At 36.6% G+C, this 13,342-nt stretch overlaps 1 protein-coding gene across 4 annotated transcripts in view; it reads left to right on the top strand.

Moving 5' to 3' along the window:
- The window catches only part of NIPBL (NIPBL cohesin loading factor), a 197,516-nt gene that overhangs the window by 160,968 nt on the left and 23,206 nt on the right, over nucleotides 1-13,342 (top strand). For all 4 annotated transcript variants that reach the window (XM_025436421.3, XM_025436423.3, XM_049109346.1 and 1 more), the window contains one exon: nucleotides 12,836-12,944. In XM_025436421.3, the coding sequence (XP_025292206.1) occupies nucleotides 12,836-12,944 (109 nt within the window). The remainder of the gene's footprint in view (nucleotides 1-12,835; nucleotides 12,945-13,342) is intronic.

Genomic DNA, 13,342 nt, shown 5'->3' with positions numbered 1-13,342 from the left:
CTTCATGTTGGTCTTGTATCTTTTGATATAAACTTATTACTTTTTTGTAGCCTGATTACTTTTTGCCTCTACAAGATGCCCTCAACTCAACTTGTACATTTTCTGCCCCAAACCTCAAATCAGCCATTTTTCCAAAGGGCCTTAATTTCCTTTGGGGAGAAGAATTTGGATGCTGCAGATGTTCTTCACTAATGGGTTATCATAGCTTGGGACCTTTTACAGAGGATAGAGCTAGGAAATAGGTATTTCTTAGAAAGGCAAAAATAAATCAAGAATTTATATTGATTTTTTAATTTAAATTTTTGATTATGAAAGTCTGTTTCCTTGGTTTTATTCTTTCCTTTAGGCTAAATATTTTGGTTTTCCCAGGGAAAGGAATATAATTTCTTATTTGTTTTGCCCTACTGTATTAACAGTAACATTATTCACTACAGTTTTTAAGATTGCTTTGCATTTCTTTTTATCTATTGCTCACTAAATATATATTATTAAAAGTTATCTTTTCTTTATCTTGAGGGGTGGTGGAGGGGCAGAGGGAGAAGGAGAGAGAGAATCTTAAGCAGGTTCCATGCTCAACATGGAGCCTAATGAGGGCTTGATTTCACAACCCTGAGATCATTACCTGCATCGAAATCAAGTTGGCTTGATTGGTGGCTCAACTCACTGAGCTACCCAGGTGCCCCATTAAAAGTCTATCTTGAAATATATTTTTGTTTGATTATATCAACAGTCTAGTGTCCAGTTAAGTCCATTTGTTTCTGTTTACTTCTGTATGTTTTACAATATTTTTAAGTCAACCAAAATTGTTTTATTGAAGCACAATCAAGATGCAGAATATCACTCTTAAAAGGTTTTCTATGCCTCTTTGTAGTTGGTCCTCTTCCATTAGCCCTAGGAAACCACCAGTCTGCTTTTCATCGCTAGAGTTATGCCTTTTGTAGAATTTCATATCAGTGGAATCATATAGCATGTAGTTCTTTGTGTTAAACTTTTATTTAGCAGAATGTTGCTGGCATATAAATATTTTATTCATTTTTATTGATGACTAGTATCAGTACAGATGTATGGTAATTTCTTTATGAATTCACAAATGTATAAATTTGTGTTGTTTCCAGTTTAGACTATTCTGAATAAGCACTATGAATATTTGTATACAGGTTTCTGTGTAGGTGGGTGTTTTCATTTTTCTTGGGTAAATTCCTATGAGTGTGATTGGTGGGTCATGTGGTAAGTGAGAAACTGACAGACTCTTTCCAAAATGGCTGAGCCATTTTGGAGCAATGCTCCAGTTGCTGTACATTCTCACCAATACTTGGTTTTGTCAGTCTTTTTAACTTTAGCCATCTGATTTGCGTCAACGTGGAGGGACCTAGAGGGTATTATGCTGAGTGAAATAAGTCAATCGGAAAAGGACAAACATATGGTCTCATTCATTTGGGGAATATAAAAATTAGTGAAAAGGAATAAAGGGAAAGGAGAGAAAATGAGTGAAAATGTCAGTGAGGGTGACAAAACATGAGAGACACCTAACTCTGGGAAATGAACAAGGGGTGGTGGAAGGGGAGGTGGGCGGGGGATTGAGGTGACTGGGTGATGGGCACTGAGGGGAGCACTTGGCGGGATGAGCACTGGGTGTTATGCTGTATGTTGGCAAATTGAACTCCAATAAAAAAAATTTTTTTAAAAATTAAAAAAAAAAAACTTTAGCCATCTGACGGTGTGCAGTAATATGTTGCTTTTAAAAAAATTTTTAAATGCCCTTTCTAAACATCTTTGTGGTATTTGCTTATGTTCTCAGTCTATAATATCTTAGGTTCTCCTCCTAAATCACCTTCCGATGATTCCGATGATTTATATCATCGTCTGTTTCATAATTTTATAAATCATCGTCTGTTTCATAATTTTATATAATATATTTGGTGTCATTTCCCTCTCAAGTCAAATAATTACCTCTATGTTTCAGAGTCTTGTGACCATTTAGTTATATTTATGTTAGCCATTCCAGACTGGACATCATAATTTCTAAAAGACTCTACAACTATGTTATATCTGATAATTACAATAAATAAGAATTTATTGTAGCTATTAGAAATGTCATTATTTAGCATTCCAAAAAAAAAGGATCTAATATAATATCCATATGTATTACTGGCAAGTTAGAAGCAGAAAGGAAATGACTAGATTTATAATCTCTTACCTGTTATGTTTTCTATTCTTTATATCTTTACTTTCTAGTCCTCTTTAGCTAGTTCTTTCAGTCCTTTCTCCCTATTGTTAATTTCTTACTTTAGTTTCTGACAATTTAGTTTACCAATGACACTATGACCTTATGATAGTCATGAGACAAGCAGAATTTAGTTTAATGAAAGAAATAAAGCTTAAAATATTATATATGTAACAGAGACATAACCACTCTTAGAAGTTTTAACAATATATATATGCATAAATTTTAAGAGACGCTAGGAAGAATATAGAGAATGGACCACTGGAATCATTGGAAATTCTTGAGTCAAGAACAGTTAGTACACATGGGGGCACCTGGCTGGCTCAGTTGATAGAGCATACAACTCTTGATCTCAGGGTTGTGCATTTGAGCCTCACATTAGGGATTGAGTTGTGTTTTTTTTTTTTAAAGAATAATTAGCACACTTTATTTCCACATGAGCCTTATATACACATTCCATTCCTTCCAGTTTCCACTATTTCTCATTTTTATTATTTTTGTGTGAGTTTCTTATATATCAGTGATTCCCAATTCATGCATATGGTTTTTGTTTTTTTTGTTTTTTTAGGGAAAGTTGTAGTACTATGAAATAGGTTCAAATTCAGACATGCACCAAACTCTGTCCACCAACTAAATAGTTTTGTTGATATATTAAATACACACACACACACACACACACACACTTTAAATATATGTGGATTTATTTCCTTCATAACCTTTGATGAATTCATAGTTTTATAACTTTTATAACGAATTCATAGTATTTTTTTACCATTTTTCAGTAACGTGAAAGAAAAATTTCTATTATAAAAGTTCTTATATTTTTTTTATTTCTATAAAGTTGTCTAATTTAAATCAATATCATATCCCTTTGACAGGTACACATAAATTGAATTGATTTTCTAGTGACACTCATTTTCATTGCTTATGATCCAAGACTATGGTCCTTTTTTAGTTTATAAGAAAATACAGATGGGGCACATGGGTGGCTCCATGAGGTTAAGCATCTGTCAGACTCCCTGCTCCAGTAGATGGCAATCTGCTGCTCTCTCTCCCTTTCCCCCTACCCCAGCTGTGTGCACTCGTGCCCGTTCTCCGTTTCTCTCTCAAATGAATGAATAAAATCTTTTTAAAAAAGAAAATACAGGCAGTGAAAAAAATTGAATAACCTGTATTTCTTATGTTCCTGGCCCCTGTAATCTAAAACAAGGTCTCCTTAAAGTTTATAGTCAAATACTTAGTCAACCAATGAATGAATGGGAAAATTAATATATTCACAAAATTTAACAATACTCCACATCATAAGGAAGAGACTACTGAAACAGCAACTTAGATGGATAATTAAAAACATTGCACAGAGTGAAGAAGACTTACACAGAAGAGTGCATATTCTGATTCCATTTATATAAGTTTCTAGGAGAGGCAAAAACTAATCTGTATTGGAAAAATTCAGAAGAGTGGTTGCAAGGGAGCCAGGGACATGGAAGGAACATGTACTAAGGTTCTCCAGAGAAGGAGAACCAACAGGATCCTGAAAGGAAAGATAAAAGGATTTATTATAAGGAATTGGTTCATGCAATTGTGGAGGCCCTAAAATCCCAAAACCTACTGTATGCAAGCTACAAGTCCAGAAAAGTCACTGGTATAGTTCAGTCTGTGTCTGAAGGCCTGAACCTGGGTAGCCAATGGTATAAATCCTAATTGGAGTGCAAGAAGAAACTGATGTCCCAACTCAGAGAAGAGTTGATTTCTTCCTTCTTCCATCTTTTGTTCTATTCAGGCCCTCAGTGGATTGTGTGATACCCATTCAGATTGGGGAGGTTGATCTGCTTTACTGAGTCCACCAATTCAAATGTGAATCTCATCTAGAAACAGCCTCACCGGGCAGCCCGGGTGGCTCAGCGGTTTAGTCCCGCCTTCAGCCCAGGGCCTGATCCTGGAGACCCGGGATTGAGTCCCATGTCAGGCTTCCTGCATGGACCCTGCTTCTCCCTCTGCTTGTGTCTCTGCCTCTCTCTCACTCTCTCTGTGTCTCTCATGAATAAATAAGTTAAGTCTAAAAACAAAACAAAACAAAAAACAGCATAGCTGAACTGATTAAAAAAGAAAAAAAAAAAGAAACAGCCTCACCATACCCAGAAGTAATATTTAGCCAAATAACTGGTCATCCTGTGGTCCGGTCAAGCTGACACATAAGATTAACCATCACAAATCCACTTTGTCAACTTGGCACCCATATATATCTCTTTAAACCATACTTCATTTCCAAAAAACAACGTATTCATAACAAAATAAGTAGGAAATACTCATCTCATGACAGTTAAGGTTTTGTTTCTATACCTTGTAATGTGGTCATGGCTGCTTTCTGCTGCCCACTGTCTATTCCCTTTGCTTTCAACAACACCTCACCTGGTCTTGGTTCATGGCGGGGTGACTCATAACTTCATTCATGAAGGGTCTATGCCAACAGTAGTCCTGGCTGGGTTGGGTTGGTATAGGTTTCCATCGACCTTAATCACAGGAGATGGTAACACTGAGTTGCCCTAAGGAGTCCCCTATATTCCAGACATACTCTTCCTTACCTCCATTGTAGAGAAGTAGTCCAGTCACTCTTTGGTACTCAAGATCAATCACTCCAGCCAGTATCCTAATTCCCTTCTTTGCTTGTTGACTCAGAGGCATGAGGAACCCAAAGTAGTGGGTGGTAATCTTAACTTTCAGTTGAATGGGAACGGTTTTGTGTCTCCTACTGGAAGCTCTTTCTGGAGCTAAGACCCCTAGGTCAGCAAAGCATAAAGTTGCCAGAAGCAAAATTTTACTAGTGGGTCACTAGAGGTAATAGTGAGTGATACCATTCCCATTTCCACCCCTTGCAGATTCCTGGACTGTGAATCCTGGTTGTGGGCTAAACAGCACCAAATACTGGATGCTGATTCAAAGCATACAGAGCCTTCTGGAAAATCTTGCCCTACCCGTGTAAGATATTGCCACCTATCTGGTGCTATATCTAACTCTTCAAAAGGCCATTTCATATTCTTTCCACCTGCTTCACTGATCAAAAGTAATGCTGTGTAGAATACCATGATAGTGGATAAGGCATTCTATAAATCTACAAGTGGTAGTTTTAGCAGAAGCACTGCATGCAGGGAAGGCAAATCTGTATCTAGAGTATCCTCCATCCCTGCCACCATGGACAGTTCGTTCATGACCCCATTGAGCAATAACGAGTAGTTGGGGAAAGAGGCTGATATCCTCAGAGAAGGTACCTATAGAATGAGTCGTCCTATCCACTTGATTTGATTATTTAAATCTTCCTCTGCTGTGGTCATCCTTTGGTGAATATTTATGTGGGACATAAATATCCTCATATTTTTTGCCCATTCAGAGATGTCTGTCTACATGCCTCTTCGCTAAATTTCCTGTCAACAGCTTTCTAATCTTCTTCCTTCCAAGTCCCTAACCATCCAGCCAAACCATTGGCCACACACCATGAATCTATATATAGTCACAAATTTGGTCATTCCTTTTTCCAAGCAAAGTGAACAGATGCACTGCTCAAAAGTTCTGCGTAGTAGAGGAATTTCTCTTTAGCCCCGTCCTTCAGGGATGTTCCAGACATTACTGCGGCAAATATCCACTTTGGAATGGTCCCATTTGTAAACTACACCTCAGTCTTTTCCCTCAACTCTGTCAGTTGATCATAGGGATGATCATAGGGAACTCCCTATGACGCCATAAGTACAGGCTGGAAGAGAGAAGGGCAGTAATAGCAACAATGGGAACTATAGGCATTGAGCTGCTTCTTGATGTGACTTACTTGACCCCTTAGGCCGGCTCTCACCCAGTCATATATATACTACTTAGATTTGATGATGACGTGCTGCTGTACATACCCAACTTTATGTCTTGATGAGTCAGGTAACACCCAGCTCATGATGGGCAACTCAAATTGCATGGTAGTTTGGTGGCCAATAGCTAGGCATTCAGTGACTACCAAGGTCCAGTCACAGGCCAGGAGTTCTTCAAAAGGAGAGTAATTACCCACGGAGAATGGCAGAGCTTTGCTTCAAAATCCTAAGGGTTTGTACTGCATGCAGTCCACCTCTAGGGTCCTGCCGAAGGCTCCAAACAGCATCCCTCTCTACCACTGACACTGCAGACGCCATTGGATATACCGAGTCATCTGACCCATGCTGCAGAGCAACTTGGATAGCAGCCCCAATCTTTTGCAAAGCCTTTTTCTCTTCTGGGTCCCACTCAGTGCAGGCAGTGTCTGGTCACTCAGTAAATGAGCCAGAGTAATAACACCCAAAAGAGGATTTTGTTGCCTCTAAAATCCAAAGCCCACTAGTCATTATGCCTTTTTTTTGTGGGGGGTGGGGGGGTATATATAGGAGAGGCCAGATGGAACAACTTATTCTTTACCTAGAGGGGATAACTCAACATACCCCACACCACTAGGACCCTAGCAATTTCACTGAAGTAAAAGACCCTTGAGTTTTTGTTGGATTTATTTCCCCACCCTCCGACACATGCAAGTCTTATCAGTAAGTCTAGAGTGGTTGCTATTTTTTGTTCACTAGGTCAGCATCACACCATCAATATAATGAACTAATGTAATAATCTTATTAAAGGAAGGCATAATCAAGATCCTGCAAGCTAAATTATAGCATAGAGCTGGAGAGTTAATAAATGCCTGAGGTAGGGCAGTACAGTGTATTGCTGGCTATCTGCCAATAGCACACTGATTCTGGTGGGCTTTTGACAGGGATGGAGAGAAAAGGCATCTGCCAGAGGGTACCAGGCAATGTATTAATTTGCTCAACTATTACCTAGTACAGCAGCTGCAGTTAGAGTCACCACCTGGTAAAGCTTAGGCTAGTCCACTGTCATTCCCCAGGATCCATCTGTCTACTGCACAGGCCAAATAAGCAAGTTGAATGAGAAGGTGGTGTGAATTACATCTCTGCATCCTTCAAGTCTTTGATGATAGTGCTAATCTTAACAGCCCCTCCAGGAATGTAGTATTGCTTTCCATATACTGTTTTCCTGGGTAGAAGCATTCCTTGTGCCTTCTATTTGGCCTTTCTCACTGTGATAGCCCTCACTTCCCAAACCAAAGAACCAATGTGGGGATTCTATCAGCTGAGGAATATATCTATTCCAATTTTGCATTTTGGTACTGGGAAATAATCACAGGATGCATTTGGGGACCCACTGGACTCACTGTGAAACAGACCAGAGTTATACACCTGACCTCTAGACCCCACTCCTACTTTAGGGTCTCCTGGAATTAGTGCCAGTTCAGAACCAGCATCTAATAATCTAATAATATCTAGAAGGTCTGATCAGTTTCTTTTCTCCAGTGTGGTCTGATCAGTTTCTTTTCTCCAGTGTACGGTTAACCTGGTAAAAGACCATAGGCCCCTTTGGGGAAGGTTGGGGAAAAAATTAATAATATATTTTCTATAGAGTATGGGACTCCTTCCTCAAGAGGATTCCTCGAAGAAAGCTGTGGACAGAATATATGTCTCCAAGATTCATATGTTGAAGCCTAACCCCTAGTATGATACTAGGAGATAATTAGGTCATGAGGGTGGAGCCCTTGTGAATCAGGTTAGTACCCTTCTAAGAAGAGACACAAGAGATGATCTCTCTCTCCCCTCTGCCATATAAGGATATAACAAGAAGATCCTCATCGGCAAGCTAGGAAAAGCATCTTCTTCACCAGAAGATGCTAGCACCTTGATCTCAGATTTCCCAACTTCCAAAACTATGAGAAATAAATTTCTGTTTAAGCCACCTGGTCTGTGGTATTGGTTATAGCAGCCCAAGTTGACTAAGAAACTGGTACCATGGGATGCAGCTGAAACAAGTGTACAAGTGGCTTTGGAACTGGATAATTAGTAGAGACTTGAAGAGTTTTGAGGTACATAATAGAAAAAGCTGATATTGCTGTGAAGAGATATTGAAAGGCAGTTCTGGTGAAGGCTCAGAAAAGAAACTACATAGAGAAAGCTTTTGTCTTCTTAGAGAATGCATATAATCACATACAGAATGTTGGTAGAAATACAGACAGTAAAGGCCATTCTGATGAGGTCTCGGAAATGAGAAACATGCTATTGGATAACAGAAAAAGCAGTCTTTGTTATAAAGTGGCAAAGAACTTGGTTGAATTGTGTTCTTGTTCTAGTGTTTTGTGAACAGTAGAACTTTAAGCATGAAAGTGGATATTTAGCTAAGGAGATTTCTAAGTAATAGTGTTGAAGGTACAGTTTGGTTTCTAATTAAATACTGTATCTCCAACACCCAGAGAATGGGTAAAAATACTGACCTATCCACACAATTTAATAGTATTCCACATCATAAAGGAACAAATGTTGGATACATACAACTTAGGTGAATAGTAAAAACGTTGCACAGAGTGAAGGAAGCCTTACACAGAAGAGTACATATTCTGATTCCATTTATATGAAGTTCTAGGAGAGGCAAAAATTAATCTGTATTGGAAAAAATCAGAAGGGTGGTTGCAGGGGTTCAGGAATTGACTGGGAAGTAACATGAGGGAACTTTCAAGAATGATGGTAATAGTCTATGTCAGTGGTTCTAAAAGTTACTGAGATTACCTGCAACTTATTAGATCTAGGAATTCTAAGGCTTTACCCCAGTAACTCTGAGGGTAGGCCCATCATTCTGTATTTTATTGTCTCCAGATGATTCTGATACAAATTAAAGATGTAGGTCACTTTTCTGTATCTTCATAGGAGTTTGAATTATAATGGTGAATGCACTTAACTGAGCAAATGAAGATAAGGCAAGAGTCCCAGTAGAAAAATAGGTAAAAGTTGAATAGGCTTTTCATACAAGAAATAGCACATATGGCCTATATGGTGTTCAGCCTCATTAGTAATATGGAAAATACAAATCAAAACTGTGTTTTACATTCGTTTGATTGGCAGAAATTGAGGAGTCAGATGATAACAAGTGATGGAAAAGAGATGGATTAAACAGTATCTCTTAAACTATTAATTGAAAAAAATGTGCACTGAAGATTTGTACATTTCATTTTGTGTAAATGTTATCTCAGGGAAAAAGTATACTGTCTACAGTTTACTTTGAAATACATCAAAAATAAGATGGATAAAGATGTGTGTATATATATATACATATATATGTATATATATGTATATATGTATATACATGTTCTTAACGCATATATAAGTGTAAGGCTGGTTTAACATGAGCGCACACATGTGTGCATGTATGATTTAATACTAAAGAAGAAATAAATAATCATTCCAGGGAACACTGGAAAAATTTTGATAAAATTTGATAACTTTGAATGATAACTTCTAATAAACTAGGAATAAAATCTGACAGAAAATAACTACAAACCTGAAATGAAAATCATGCAAAATGGGAAAATGTTCAGAGATCTCATCAAAATAAAAAACCATTGTCATGGGGCACCTGGCTGGCTCAGTCGTAGAACATGTGACTTTTAATCTCAGGGTTGTGAGTTCAAGCCCCATGCTGAATGTGGAGCCTGCTTAAACAAAAAAGGAAAAAAAAGTCATCAGATATGTTGAGGTGATTGTAAAATGTAGATGGAAAAGCAAAGAACTAAATTGTCATTTCTGAAAATGCAGGAGAAATTACCTACCTTACCAAATATAAGGACTTCTATTTAAAGATGTAGTAGTTAAGATAGTGTGGTACTAAATAGACCAATAGAAAAAGATGGAGAGCCCAGAAATAAGCCTCTATGCTTATAGGATATACTTATTATAAAATAAAAGTGGCACTGCAGTTAACGGGGGAAAGGATTGAGTTCTCAATAGATGAGCCTGGGACAATTGGCTATCTATAAGATTTTTTTTTTTTTTTTTTTTAATGAATTGATTCCTATCTTCAGGGCACCTGGGTGGCTTATTCAGCTAAGCATCCAACTCTTGGTTTCCACTCAGGTCATGATCTCAGGGTCATGAAATCAAGGCCCAGGAGCCCCAGGTCAGGGCTCCATACCCAGCGGGAGCTTGCTTGAGATTCTCTCTCCCTTTGCCTCTACCCTTCCTCCCTCCCACCTGCACTCTCCCTCTCTCTCTCTCTCTCTCTCTAAAATAAATAAATCTTAAAAGAATTGATTCCTAATTCAACTCAATAATTACTTCCATATAGATTAAAGGAACTCTTTAAAACCTTTAGAAGATAATATATATATAAATATATTTTTGACCTTTCTGTAGGGAAAGATTTCTTAAATTCCAAAACCATTAACCTTAAAAGATTGATAAATTTTGCTATGCTGAAATGAAATACATTTTCTAATCAAAAGACGTCTTAAAGACACAAGTCACAAACTGGGAAATGATATTTGACACACACATAACATGTAAGAAAGGGTCATTATTAAGAATCTGTGAAGAACTCCTTTTCTAGGGATCCCTGGGTGGCGCAGCGGTTTGGCGCCTGCCTTTGGCCCGGGGCGCGATCCTGGAGACCCGGGATCGAATCCCACGTCAGGCTCCCTGCATGGAGCCTGCTCCTCCCTCTACCTGTGTTTCTGCCTCTCTGTCTCTCTCTGTGTGACTATCATGAATAAATAAATAAAATCTTTAAAAAAAAAAAAGAACTCCTTTTCTACAAACATAAGGCAAGAGTCCCAGTAGAAAAATAGGTAAAAGTTGAATAGGCTTTTCATACAAGAAATAGCACATATGGCCTATATGGTGTTCAGCCTCATTAGTAATATGGAAAATACAAATCAAAACTGTGTTTTACATTCGTTTGATTGGCAGAAATTGAGTCAGATGATAACAAGTGATGGAAAAGAGATGGATTAAACAGTATCTCTTAAACTATTAATTGAAAAAAATACTACAACCAGTTTGAAAAAATACAGCATTATTTCATAAAGTTGAGCATTCCACTTCAAGGTATATACCCAAGAAAATCTTGAATATGTGTGCCAGGAGACAAATAAAAGAATGCTTATTATGCCACTAAAAAGTGTAATTAACCTATCTTCAGAATAGATAAAATAATTGCAATACTGACACACCTGTTGTATAGCAGTTAAAATTAACATTGTCATTTGCAGCAACCTGGATTACAGTTAGGGACATAATGTTGAATGAACAAGGCAAATCCCAGACGACTACATCTGGTATGATACGTTTTAGAAAGTTGAAAATCAAGCAAAACTATAAACAGTATACAGCTTACCCAATTTTTTTAAGCAAAGAAATTTTAAAGTTCCTGATAGTGGTTACCTTGAAGTGACATAGTAAGATGGAATAAGGGAAGGAGCACATTGGGAAAATAAAAGTTCATGAAAATATTCTTGTTCTTGAGTTGGAGTCATAGTATGATGTTTTTATAAGTAAACAAAAGGTCTCATAGCAGTATTGATGGTGTATCATGAACCAAAATCTAAGATTTATACTTTTGTATATACTTGATCTCTTAGAGAGGAAAAAGAAAAAGACGGGATTGCTTTCTGCTCCTGCCTAGAAAAGGCTAGTATGCGATTTTAGTAGCTGCTTAAGGAATTGAGTTATAGAGCAGGACAAGGAGAATTTGCTATACAGAGTTGAAACTGAAAATTGAAATTTTCTTTTCGATGTATATCTTTAAGCTAAAGAGGATGGGGGCAACATATGTGTTGTGTTATCCTGATTGCTGTCAATTGTTTTAATCATTCATGCCTCTTATAGTGAAAGTTTAAACTTGAGCTATCCAATACTAGCCACACGTGGTTTTTTTTTTTAACTTAATTTGAATTTTTATTTTTATTTAATTTTAATTCTTTAGTCATACAAGCAACATTTCACATATTTAGTAGCTGTATATGTCTTGCAGCAACCATACTGAGTAGCACAGACTTAGAACATTTCCATCATTGCAGCAAGTTATATTGGACAGCACTGGAACTCTCATGAAAATCAAATACACATTTCAACTTTTTAAATACCTCCCGAGTTGTATTAGCTAGTCTATATTAACAAAACAATTATACTTTAGATGACTTTATAATTGACCTATGATTATAAAAGTTTGAATTGGTTTTATTTTTTGGCTATGATCTTTTCCTCCTCTCATCATTCCTAACACTTTTCTAACATTGCTTATTGGTAATTTGACAAAGGATAATACAGAAAAGAAATCTAGCCTTATGTTTTATAATTACAGGATTGAAGGTACAATTCAGATGAAGTTATAATTATATTAGAAATGTAATTAACTCATACCTTTTTTGAGCTGTCAGAGGACTTGAAATGATGAAGAATAGAATTCTAATTCTTTAGAATAATCCTACTATCCCTGAGCATTAAGGAAGGTCACCTTTCTCATTTCTCTCATATCTTACCTCAGGTCCTACACACAACAGTTTAAATACTTCATACTAATATTGTTTGAAACTATTTATAAATTACTGGTTTATAAGATTTTAAAACATCTGTTATATATTTTTGTTTATTTGCATTTTCCATATTAATTGTTAATGACAAATTGAAAAGCTTATTATGGACACATTTAATGCATTTATATTATTATTGCCTAATGAATAATTATACTGGGATTTTTTTTTTTATATATATACATATATAGTTGTTGAAGTCCGAAGAGGATTCCTCATATAAACCTGTGAAGAAAGCTTGTACTCAACTTGTTGATAACCTAGTTGAGCACATTCTTAAATATGAGGAATCTCTAGCTGGTAAGACATTTTATATATTGGTCGTTAAGTTGATTTTATAAGATATTTTAAAATACTTTGGGCACATTTCTCAATTTTGCTTCTGGTTCTGCTTAGCCTAATAATTAAGTACTTCACTTTTAAATGAAGGCGTTTTTTTTGTTTGATGTTGCATCCTAGATTATATTGTTTAGGTTGACTAAGATTATCTAGAGTAGTATAATAAAAGCATAGGCATCATCTCTTGTACATCTTTCAGTAGCGTATAATTCTAGATGTTATGTTGAACAGACCTAAAAGTCCAGGAGCTAAATATATATTTAGCTAGTTGCACTCATCCAAAAACTGTTTGATATCTTTTAAATGATATAAAATATTCTCTCAAAATGAAATTGTTTTAACTATGATAAAAATGCTTT

Source organism: Canis lupus, chromosome 4 (assembly GCF_003254725.2).
Source record: "Canis lupus dingo isolate Sandy chromosome 4, ASM325472v2, whole genome shotgun sequence".
Lineage (NCBI taxonomy): Eukaryota > Metazoa > Chordata > Mammalia > Carnivora > Canidae > Canis > Canis lupus.
This window is presented reverse-complemented; position numbering and strand designations above follow the sequence as displayed.